This window comes from Arabidopsis lyrata (assembly GCF_000004255.2).
Source record: "Arabidopsis lyrata subsp. lyrata unplaced genomic scaffold ARALYscaffold_1, whole genome shotgun sequence".
Taxonomy (NCBI): domain Eukaryota; kingdom Viridiplantae; phylum Streptophyta; class Magnoliopsida; order Brassicales; family Brassicaceae; genus Arabidopsis; species Arabidopsis lyrata.
This window is the reverse complement of record NW_003302555.1, coordinates 28,611,120-28,622,735: the sequence shown is the minus strand read 5'-3', so window position 1 is coordinate 28,622,735 and position 11,616 is coordinate 28,611,120. Positions and strand designations below refer to the sequence as shown.

At 38.4% G+C, this 11,616-nt stretch overlaps 3 protein-coding genes across 6 annotated transcripts; 1 reads left to right on the top strand and 2 right to left on the bottom strand.

Moving 5' to 3' along the window:
• Nucleotides 1-455: 455 nt before the first annotated feature.
• On the bottom strand, nucleotides 456-4,400 carry LOC9330510 (C2 domain-containing protein At1g53590). Its single transcript, XM_021011554.1, has 11 exons — nucleotides 4,000-4,400; nucleotides 3,831-3,905; nucleotides 3,277-3,420; nucleotides 3,080-3,175; nucleotides 2,862-2,993; nucleotides 2,633-2,785; nucleotides 2,488-2,529; nucleotides 2,324-2,366; nucleotides 2,102-2,200; nucleotides 1,845-2,028; nucleotides 456-1,766 (listed from the first exon to the last, which is right to left on the bottom strand). Exons 1-11 carry the CDS (start codon nucleotides 4,114-4,116, stop codon nucleotides 650-652), a joined length of 2,202 nt encoding a protein of 733 aa, XP_020867213.1. The 5' UTR covers nucleotides 4,117-4,400; the 3' UTR covers nucleotides 456-649.
• Nucleotides 4,401-5,182: 782 nt separating this feature from the next.
• LOC9327824 (persulfide dioxygenase ETHE1 homolog, mitochondrial) lies at nucleotides 5,183-7,231 on the top strand. The gene is made up of 8 exons (XM_021011531.1): nucleotides 5,183-5,662; nucleotides 5,840-5,968; nucleotides 6,069-6,176; nucleotides 6,259-6,393; nucleotides 6,545-6,586; nucleotides 6,668-6,727; nucleotides 6,823-6,901; nucleotides 6,974-7,231. The coding sequence occupies exons 1-8, from the start codon at nucleotides 5,405-5,407 to the stop codon at nucleotides 7,063-7,065; spliced, it is 903 nt and encodes a 300-aa protein (XP_020867190.1). The 5' UTR covers nucleotides 5,183-5,404; the 3' UTR covers nucleotides 7,066-7,231.
• Nucleotides 7,232-7,515: 284 nt separating this feature from the next.
• LOC9330509 (mitogen-activated protein kinase kinase kinase 3) lies at nucleotides 7,516-11,494 on the bottom strand. 4 transcript variants are annotated; one of them, XM_021011486.1, is made up of 11 exons: nucleotides 10,939-11,494; nucleotides 10,450-10,800; nucleotides 9,820-9,907; nucleotides 9,632-9,694; nucleotides 9,344-9,504; nucleotides 9,182-9,257; nucleotides 8,933-8,992; nucleotides 8,712-8,819; nucleotides 8,390-8,620; nucleotides 8,228-8,310; nucleotides 7,516-8,154 (listed from the first exon to the last, which is right to left on the bottom strand). In XM_021011486.1, the coding sequence occupies exons 1-11, from the start codon at nucleotides 11,274-11,276 to the stop codon at nucleotides 7,902-7,904; spliced, it is 1,812 nt and encodes a 603-aa protein (XP_020867145.1). In that variant the 5' UTR covers nucleotides 11,277-11,494; the 3' UTR covers nucleotides 7,516-7,901. The 4 variants fall into 4 exon arrangements, with proteins under 4 accessions (XP_020867145.1, XP_020867146.1, XP_020867144.1 ...); XM_021011487.1 differs by having other exon boundaries at nucleotides 10,450-10,797; nucleotides 10,939-11,493; XM_021011485.1 differs by having other exon boundaries at nucleotides 7,516-8,157; nucleotides 10,939-11,492.
• Between the last annotated feature and the right edge of the window lie 122 nt (nucleotides 11,495-11,616).

The following is an 11,616-nucleotide window of genomic DNA, read 5'->3' as shown; positions in this document are numbered from 1 at the left end:
ACACCACCGGCGGCTGTTGATGCGGGGGCTAACACCGTGGCTTAACCATCGTAATTGTGTCTTGCTTCTCGATCTTTTTTAAATCCGTAGTTATTCGTTCCAATATTTAGTGTGAATATGAATGTTAATGTTAAGTTTTTGCGTGCGAGAGATAATGTATAAATATTTTTACGTAAATCAATATATGTTTTCATGTTTTTCTTTAACCTGTAAAATGCAATAATGTCAAGTTTTTTTGCAAGCATTAAAACATGGACATGCAAGGTTTCGGAGCCAACTCTGACTTTGTTTCTTCAAACCCATCTATGAAAAAAAAGCCGTTGTTGTAAAAGATCAGAAAAAGGAAGAAAAAAAAACACTACAAAAAAAGTCCACATTGATAGCATACCGTAATAGCACGGTTTACCAAACTGCTGTTGAAGATGTTATGTAATTATGGTTGTTATATGATAGCATTTCATAAACGCTGTGATTAATTGAGAGGAAAAAAAAAACATTAACACCGTGGTAAAAGATCAGAAAAGGAAGAAAAAAAAATCAAGAAAAAAAAAATTAGGGTTTATACATGCTCAAGAACCTCCATTTGATTCGCAAGTTTCAAATTTAGTAAACATATACATGAACGTGAATGTGTATAAGATATACGTTTTTAGTTTGAAGATGATTCCTTTTCTTCCCCTTCTTGGATATTTTTAAGCGTCTCTCCTTTCTCATCTTCAGTTCTGATGTTCATGGCGGTGTGGATATCTCTAGTTTCTGACTCTGCTGCTTCCTCTAGTTTCTCATCTTTAGCTTCAACATCTGTCGAATTCTCTGCCATATCACCACTTGAATCTTCCTTAGCATTAGCTAATGTTGTTGAATCTACATGATCTTCATCTCCTGTTCTACCAATATTCCCATCGCGTGTAAGTTTTCCTGTATCTGTTGCCAGGTTCTTTACACAGGTAAAGGAATCATCATCATCAGAAGATTCAGAATCAGATCCAGAATCAGATTCAGGAACAATTTCTTTTTGCCCATCTCTTGGTTTCATGGATCCTTTACGCGAAAACGCATGCTTAAATTGTTTTGCAGATTTCTCAGCTTGTTTTAGAAAGCTCTTTGCCACATCCTTCATATGGCCTTTACCTGAATGTTCCTCTGCATCCAAACTCTCACAATCTAAACTCTTGCCTGAAAGTGGACCCGAGAGATTGTCATCAACGATGAAGTTAAGTCCAACATCCTTTTGGTTTACTGCCTTCAGATTGATCCGAGGAGACTGAGACTGCTCTTCTTCAATGCTTCCTATTAAAAATTCTTCCTTTTTGCCATGCCTGTGAAACACTGACCCGATTTTTCTCAATCCTCTACCAACCGACTTCATTGGATTCTTTGATCCCTCTTGATTGTCGTCGGTGCTGCTGCTTCCACTGTTGAGTGATCCATCATTAGGGTTTCTTTGTATTTGGCTATCAAGACGTCTACTCTTACCTTTTCTTGGTTCCCAAATCTGTGATACTTCTGCTCCCGGTTTTTGAACCCAAATTCCAGTCTCTTCTTGCCCGTCAATGGTTATTGGCTCAAAGTTATCCACAACACTTGGAGCTTTGTCCGACGAGAAAGAGCCTAAATTTGTAGTATCAGAAGCAAAAGAAGTCTGTATGTCTTCCTCGATTACAGTTATAGCAAGATGCAGCCTTCCCATTTTGATGTCCTGAAGAGGTAACCACATATCGTTTCTTTGGCCGCCTCTAAACTCGCCAATATTCACTGAACATTCACTGCAACAAAACAGAAACTCAAAACAAGAAAATTTTGATATTCAACAAGTTTGGAGTAACGAGGGTTCAGGAACAAACCCAAGGGTATCATCCACAAATCGGTCTTTGTCTCGAACTTCAATGTTAAGTATACTTGGAGAGTCCCATGTAAAGATTGGTATCTTAAACTCTTCTTGCCATTTTGGGGACAATGTTTTCTTCTGTGTCTTGGTTTTGAATCGGTAAGCACCAAGTTTCCCTTTCACATAAGGGTCAGCCAAACCTGAAACCAAAACATCCAAGTTTTTCAAACCAAAAGGAAAAAGACTAATGCATGTGGTAATATTAAAACTAACCATTTAGATCAGATGGTTTAACATCTAATGCTTCAAAGACTTCAACTAAGACGTGTGCAACTGGTTCTTTCTCATCAACAAAGAACCAATTTTCTGGAGGCAAACACAGAAAAAAATTGCAAGTTAATGAAAGCTTGAGATATACCAGTGATTTCAAGTGCCAGAAGCAACGAAGTAAGAAAAAGTAATATAAGGTTGATAATCCTGCAATAAATACCTGATTTTGGCTAACAAATTTCTCCATGTCAACAACAAGCATATTTGGCTGCAACCAAATTGCAGGGAATTAAGAAATAGTAAAAACAATATCTTTAGACGGAGCCATTCATTGCTTAACTACAAGAAGGGGAAGCATAGAAAATAACCCAACAAACCGTCATTCTTACCTGAACAAGGGTCTGTTCAAATGCGATAGAAAGAAGTTTATCCTGATTAAGAAATTAAAGAAATGGGGAGACTTTTAGAGGGGAGAAAAAAAAACAAATGTGTGCGAAGAAGAGATTCAAGACTATTAGGATGTGTAGTACTTACTAGCCATCCTGCGATACCTGGAAGTACAGCAACATCAAGCCCGTGAGTGAAGATTGGTTTAACAGTCATCTGGAAATATGGAGGCTCTGCAAAACACACACGTAAACGCCCCAAGAAAGGCCACCGACGAAGGAACTTCACTCCGATTAGCACCTTTTAAGAGTAGAACGCAAAAATGTGTTTACAAAAATGAAAAGGTCCCATTCACATAAAGAAAAGGCTGCCCTACCTTTCCTTCCACGTGCATCCCCGTCAAATGCAACTTTGTCCACATCCCAAAACCAAGCCTTTTCCTTAATTTCACAGCAAGTATTGCACTCATATCATCTGCTGCGAGAAAATTCATTCCAAGTTCCAATACCTGCATAAACTCCAGCATAAGTTCTACCATAGATCAATGAGCGAAGAGGCCAAAGTATGATGTTCTATAAGGCATTGCAACTATACCAAGTGATCATCACCCGTAGATTGGCGAAGGACCCTAATATGAGTCAACAGAGGTGGATTTCTTCCCATGTAAAGGTGCTGTATCACAGCTTTTTTCTGCACATAAATCGCAAAAGATGTCAATACCAGCAAGTGTAGACTTCTTACAAGCCAAACCGAATTAAGACCAAAAGTAAATATTTCTTAGAGATGGATACCGCTGTCCAAGGTCTATATTTTTCCAAGAACCAAGGTATTATTGGACCCAGAATCTTCTGAGAGGCAATCTGTTCCATGCATATAGGCCATATCTTCTCCACAGCATAATTCATCCATCTCACAGATTCAGAATCAGATAGAACCTGAAAGATGCATAGCAAAAGAAACAAAAATTGAATGTAATGTAAGGAAAACTCAGGGGAAAAAAAATCCTCATTAGGTTAATCGCATACAGCTAATACACAGGCAAAAGCAAAAGAGCGAGTATTCTTAGCACTAAGTCAGTCCATAAATTGGCTAAAGTCTAGCTCTTTCACAGCTTCACTATACTATTTCAACCATTACAAGATCAATACATACTTCAAACAGAAAGAAAAAAAGCAACCTAGGAGCTTTAGAAAGTTATAAATTCCCAGCATTTTGTTTAGGGTAATCACTCACTCAACCAAACTAAAACCTAGGTTAGTCACCATTAACAGTGAACACATAAAGATAGAATCTTTCCCCACCTAAAGAAGAGAACAAACATGAAACAAAGACATTTAAAAGTTACCCGTCTCTGATTAGCTTGCTTCCTCTCTTCAAACTGCAATGTTCTCTTCAATCTCATCACATACCGTTCGTGAACCTGAAGAAACCCAAAAAGAAAAAGACAATCTTTACACATTCCATCAAAATCCAGACAAGTAGTCAAGAGAAACCATAGAGGCAAATCCCAGTACCAGGTAGAGATAAATGAGAGCGAGGAAATAGAAAAAGGCGTGGGATCGATTCAAGGAAGAGATGAACCAGAGTAACAACAACACAATGATAATATGATGAATTAACGAAGACTCCATCGTGTCCTTTGCTATGATCAGAAGAAGAGAAGAGCCGTCAAAGATTCACAAAGATTAAGTCTTTTTGATCAAAACTCCATCGGAATCGATTCGAAGTTGAAAGGGAAAGTGGTTTCTGTTTAGAAAGATCGAAAAAGCCAAGAAAACGATAATGTAGCGCGGAATGAAGCATTGATGTTTCTAGGATTATCCCTTGGGTTTCCCTTAAGTTGACTAATCTTGATATTTTCTCTTTTGATACACTTCCGAGATCAAACGTCGTCTTCACGACTGAATTGGATATTTCTCACTTTCATATGGTTACTTAGAAATTAGAAAAAGGAAGTCATTTAGCTTAAACCATTTCAAGTTTTAATTTTTCATTCTTTTAACCATTTTCACATCGATTAAAATATTATGTTTGTACCGAGGTTGTTAAAATAAATATATGGGGTTTCGAAGAAAACGGAGAACCTTTTTTATTAACAATGAACGAGAGCAATAATTTACAGAACGAAAAAACGGGAAAGTAAAAAATAAATGAGTTAAGCAACAATTTTCTTTTAAATTCTTTGGGTAATGACTTAAGGTCCAGATCACATTCTCTGTAGTGTCTTCTGCTATTTATAAGGTAGGAGCTGACTTAGGACTCTTTTTATCTTTTGATTCTGTTGGGCCCGACCAAACCGAGATGGGCCGAGCTGATACATTACTGTGTCAAGCCGCCGTTCTGTTTGGACCGAACTGCTATTCTGATGGGTCGTTGTTCTGATAGATCGTTTGTCCTTGTTACTTGTTAGCAGCTTGTTTGACTTAGTCAATCTTTGTTTGAATCGAATTAGACATATAGGGCAAAGCCCGTATCCCACACATTACTAGGAATGTAAACAGACGTATTCTTGAAGGATAAAATAATGCGATAGAATGAAGCATTAATCACCGTTTTCGTGAAATCTAACTATTGACTAAGTATTTCATTCTAACTATTGTCTATTGATAGAATGATTTGTTGTCGGCAACACTTTGGTTTTTAGTTAAGACTAAAAGCCCATTATAAGCCCATCAGTTTAGGCCTTATTAAGTCCATCTCTAAACTCGTAAGCTCTTCTTCACCTTCAAGGTTTAATAAGTTCGCTTCATGAATCTCCAATAACTTTTCTCAGATGATTTTTTAATCTTATCTGATAAAAATCATCTGATTCCATTATTGTTACGTGCAGAAGCAGAACTGATCCATCACGGGTCCCACCACCACATTGTTTGTTTCAAGAAGCTGTTGACGTCGACACTTTTGTGGCTGATAACAATAATGGTGATGACTCATTTTCCACGTCTCCGACAACTTCTTCTACTCCAACCCAAATTCCTCTCTTCTCAACCTCGTATCCTCCGTTCTCCTTCTCCTCTAATCAGAACTCCAACATTTCGCCGATCATTGATGGGTTCGTCTTCATCTTTCTCCTCCTCCTCCTCCTCGAAGCTTCTCTTTCGTCAACTCTTTGAGAAAGAATCTTCCACCTTCACTTATCTTCTCGCCGACGTTTCTCATCCTGATAAACCAGCTTTGGTATGTTTTCCTTCCTAAAGATGGAATTTTTCGATATGGGTTTTGAGTTTTTCGTGTCTGATCGTTGTTAATGGATTAGTCAATAGGCAATTTTGAAAAGATCATCAATTTTGGATCAAGTGATGTTCTTTGTTTATCTGATTTGTTGAATTTGGATTGTTTTATGTGATGGAGCAGTTGATTGATCCGGTGGACAAGACTGTGGATAGAGACTTGAAGCTGATAGATGAGTTAGGCTTAAAGCTTATCTATGCTATGAACACTCATGTTCATGCTGATCATGTCACTGGAACTGGACTTCTTAAGGTCTGTTTTCCCTTGCTTGAACTGATGTAATTGTTTTACATTTCTCCTGTTTTGGTTGAAGTCGAAGATTTGGTGATATATCTTTGTTTGCTCCCCACAGACGAAGCTCCCGGGTGTGAAATCCGTTATTTCGAAAGCAAGTGGTTCTAAAGCTGATATGTTTCTTGAACCCGGTGACAAAGTATCTATTGGCGATATATACCTCGAGGTATGAATCTAAAGTTTTGAACCGGTATGATAAATGAAAGGCTAGAAAGTGAAGAGTGTAATGATTATTTCATTTGTCTTAGGTTCGTGCTACACCTGGGCATACTGCAGGATGTGTTACATATGTGACTGGAGAAGAGGCTGATCAGCCCCAACCAAGAATGGCTTTTACCGGGGATGCTGTACTCATCCGTGGTTGTGGGAGGACTGACTTTCAGGTACTCAGAATAATGTAGATGCATAAGATCTGATTTTGTGTTACGGCATCGTTTATAAAGAACCTAAAACTCTAATGTCAATGCATAAGTTCTAGATTTTGTAATGAGGCATCGTATTAACTGTACTATGATGTTTCCCTTGGTGTTTCAGGGCGGAAGCTCTGATCAACTCTACGAGTCTGTACATTCACAGGCAAGTGTTTCACATTTCATAGGCAAGTGGTTCATGTTTTCAAGGACTCTGTTTAAACGCTTTTGTTGATCCTTTTACCAGATATTTACATTGCCAAAGGACACATTGATCTATCCAGCTCACGATTACAAAGGTTTCGAGGTAATGCACAACGCCAATTCATTCGCATTGGCTTGTTTAATGGAAAATATGACTCATCCACACAATGGTTTTAACATCTTTCTGTGAAAATTCAGGTAAGTACAGTTGGAGAAGAGATGCAACACAACCCGCGTCTAACTAAAGATAAAGAAACATTCAAAACCATTATGTCAAGTAAGTTTCTTCTGCTTATTATCCTAAAGTATTCATCAGCTCATAAAATGACCGCGGTTTTTGCTCTTACAGATCTCAATCTGTCGTATCCGAAGATGATTGATGTTGCAGTACCAGCAAATATGGTATGTGGGTTACAAGATGTGCCTTCTCAAGCCAACTAAAAACTCTACACAATATGTTTGTCTATATTTACCAAAGCCAATAAAACTCTTGAGAGTAGTTTATCCAATAAGATTTGCTTCCGTTTTAGATAAGCTCATTAGAAGATTGTGTAATGAACATGTGGAATTTGTTATGAAGATGAAGATAGTATTTGCGTGTTCAACTTTTGTTTGGTTTGCTTATTGATCATTGATGTGTCAACTACTTTTCAATTGACATAATCTAAATGAGCTTTTCAACCACTCGTCCATGTTCTGCTTGTACGTGTCGAAATTGCTAAGACCTTTAAATCCGATCAAACAATGACTCTCAGCGTGAGAGAGACAATCTTGCTATCTTTTTCTGAGTGGGAGAACTTGAAATTCCACAATCTCCTCAACTAACTTATCATAAGCATATGTCTTAAAGAAAATTAAACTCCTCAACTAAACTTATGTCAAACATGTGTCTAAAAGAAATCAAACTCATGAGACGTTTTTACTTTCTGAAAACTGAAAAGTATATTCACACGGTAGGTTGAAAACAAATGGTTGAATATTATCTTTGTATAACAACACAACTTACTATCTTTGTACTTGTCACTCTATAATCTTTGTATTCATTTTCATGTTTCTCTTTACATCTCTCTGTTTCCCCCAAATTTCTCCTTCTTGTTCCAAAAATCTCCACTTCTAGTAGATGCTCCACACACAACTAAGGTATCATAATTACTTCATATTTCCCAGGGTGTAGAGAAGGAGAAGGCCAAAACCAGGGGAGACACTGTGTTTTGTACATGGTCCTTGGGCCTTGTTTATCGTATGTGGCTTTCGGTCTCTCAATCTTTGCTCCATTTCTATACCAGTCTTGATCTCAAGGGAAAATTCGATGTTTGACCCCTGAAACTAGCTGGTTCCATCATTGTGTCTTTCTTCATCCTGAAAGGGCTTGCAGCAAACTCCGCTAAGTTGTACCCACTGTCTTGACCAGGAAATGCGTAAGACGGGTGAGGAGGTGACAGGAAACAGCTTTTGTATGCCGGCCCAAGTTGGCGTAAAGGGCTTGAACATGGAGATACTGGCAAGGATGTGATAGCTCTTACGTTTTCTCTGCTGCAAGAACCAAATACGAGATCAGTTGACTCGACCAAGTATCAAATAGATTGAGCTACAACGCTTTTACCTCGGGCTCTTTATAGTTCTAGACAATGGTTGTCTTGGGTAATTATCATGGCTTAGTCTCCCTGGATAGGATTCCCTTGTTGGCTGCTCAAGAAGAAAATCAAGTTTAACTTGATGGGAGGAATCAAATTGATCCAGCTCAACATATGCATTAGACACATACCAGTGAGAAGCTTCCATCATGGGAACGTGGGGAGGTATCTTTGGGCATGCTAGTACTAGCCACTCTTGTTGTATTACGTAGAAAAGGGTGTTCTAGAAGCTGAGAAGCTGTAGGACGTACTGTCGGATTTCGTTGCAGACAAAGCCTTATAAAATTCTTTGCATCGTTTGAAAGGTGATCAGGTATTTCCGGGGTGTCTTTACTGTTTCCGATTTTGAAAATCGCAGCAACCTGGTACAAATAATGTCACCAGATAACTTGAAAATTAGAAAAAAAAAGAAGAGTGAACAAAAGATTATGTCCAAGCGTCAGTATCATATACCCCTTCAAACTGGCTCCAAGGTGGCTTTGATGTTGCCATTTCGAGAATAGTACAACCCAAACTCCAGATATCGACTGCATGAGTGTAACCATTTTGGCTCATCACAACCTGCGAAAGAACAGAAGCATGATGTGAAATCCTATCAGCTGCCACAACATAAGGGCCTTCCACTGCACCACTTGCAAGAGAAAAGTAAATAAAAGATAGAATAGTGTAACTACCTCGGGTGCCATCCAGTAAGGACTCCCTTTGAAAGAAAGCATAGTAGAAAAGGCTGCTACCTGTTGCAGAAAGAAATGGCTATTAGAGCTTCTGCAAGCATAATTTTCAAGATATATATATATATATATATATATATATATATATAAAAATAAAGGAGATAAAACAATTGATATCTTCTGTTGCCCATTGATGACATTCAAGAGATCATGTATTCATATTTTTGTTATAAAGTTCATAGATATACTTACATGTCTGGCCATCCCAAAGTCTGCCAACTTGATTTCACCATTCGGATCCACTAATATATTTGCTCCTTTGATGTCCCTATTAGAACAAAATCCCTCTTTATTAAATGTCCACGAAGAGAAAAATTGAGTTCCATTCAACCTTTAAGATGTCATTTTGAATACCTATGTACTGTATTTCTTCCATGTAAATAGGCAAGCCCAGCGAGAATCTGCCGCGTGTAGTTTTGGATAACAGGTTCAGTGAAAGAACCATATTCTTTAAGTAGTTTATGGATTGAACCACCTGACACATACTCCAAGTAGACGGACAAGGTTTCTTCACTCTACAAGCATAACAATTTCCAGGCCAGGCTTCAATATTGGTTTCTATATAACAATATTACGCTGCCCAAACTCAACTAGCATATATGATCTCTTCTTTTCCTGAAGCTCACAGATATTGACACATACCAGTTCACTTCCGTAATACTGGACGATATTCGGATGACAAAGCTGGTTAAGCAAATTTATCTCCTGCAAATAAAATAGTGTGGTTAGAGGTGTGAAAAATATTAGAGTGTTTCACAATTTCGTTTTAAATAAGATCTGAAAGCAATCAGATCTTGACATATACAAAAGATGAGGCGAACTAGATAAACCTGATTTAGTTGCTTCAGACATTCTTTTGACGTTTGGTCGTCAGAAATGACCTTCACCTCTTTAATAGCACACATTTTTCCTTTCTCACTGTAAGATTGGCGAAAACATCATACGATGGAAACAACCAATTTAGAAAGAAGGATGCTGAAGTTCTCTATTTCACTTTGATGTGGAAACGTAAAATTGGGGTTTCGGTTTTACAAAGTTATAATGTAAGAACCTAGCATAATAGAAATTTTTGCTTTCTATTGCCTTTATCTAGATAGCAGGTGAAGTTAACCTCAAAATTTTGATCAAGTAATTGCAGACATGAACCATCAGAAATGTCCACCAGCATATCACAGAGTCATAACGTCTCTAGATACTGGTTTAAGAGAGCTACTAACCTAGGTATCAATATTAATGACCTCCGGATCCACACAATGCAAATATAGTTTCCACCTACGGAGAAAGCTAGCATCAAACGCTCTATCTGTCTGGACATCGCAGATTACATGATCTAAAGGAGTGGGAAGGCTTTTCTAAAACCAAGGTTAGCTAACTAACTCTTGTCACCTAAAAAACTAATCCAACTCACTCACTTGATAAGATTTTCCTTATCTAATGCTATGACATTTCTTTTATCTCACCTGTTGAACCCAAGATAGACTTGGCCAAAGGTGCCACTCCCAAGAAATTTCCCTTTTTTCCACTTGGAAAACCCCGAAGGAGAGGTTGTCTCGTAGCCTCCTCCAATCCAGGAACCATGCACAGCAGAAGGGCTTGTAGGAGAAGTAGGTGGTCGAGGCAAAGGGTGACACTCAGAAGAAGACCTTCCATCATCATTCCTCCCTGTAGAAGACTCTAAGCTCACAACTGCAGACAATCGCTGATGCAGTGGAGACGTGGGCCTAATCGTAGCAGTAGCTACCTTTGGAGAAGCTCTCTCTGGGCTACGTGGTGCTGCTGCTACATTGAATTTCACATCACCATGACCCCTGTTATATGCTTATCAAGTTAGAGCCACAAAACCAACAATCCAGACAATAAAAACGTAATCTTTGATTGATTAAGAGGTTCTGGATCCATTGAAGATGCACAATTCCATAGAGTAACTACTAAAGAGGGAAAAAGCAAACCTAGAAGCAACAAGTTGACTCTGATCATCAGCTGATCCAGAAGAGCTAACGCTAGAAACAGAGGTAGATCCAGAAGTGGATCCGCTTACATGATCTTGATGATGGATCGAAACAGGAGAGAGTAAAGGACGAGGAAGAGGATGACCTTTCTTCTCGGTAGAATCAGAGAAAGCAGAAGAAGCTCCGGCGAATTCACGACTACAACGAGGTGTACCAACACGAGTAGGAGTGAGAGGAGGATCAACAACACAGCTCTTGATATCTCTATCTGTGGAGATAATTCCTTTGTGATTATCGTCCTTGTTCTTGCAGGACTTTCTTCCCCACCAAGTAGGCATATCACAAAACTCTGGAAGGATTTTTGAATTGAAAGGTGAGATTTTTAACAGAATCGATGACAGAGAGAAGATGAAATTAGGGCATGACAAGGAAGAGAGATACGAAAGATGAAGATTTCATCGGGAGAGAAGAGAGAGAGAGAGGACAGCTAAGCACGAAAGGGTAGTTGGAGAAAGAGAGACACACAAGTTGCGACCTTTTTCACTTTTTTTATCTATCTTCTTTCGCCGTCGGATTAAACAAGACAACCTGCTCTGCTCTGGTAAGTTACTAAGTTTTGCTTCAAAGATACATTTTTTCGGTTTTTTTTAATAAAGTTCAAAGATGAGTTTTTTTTTT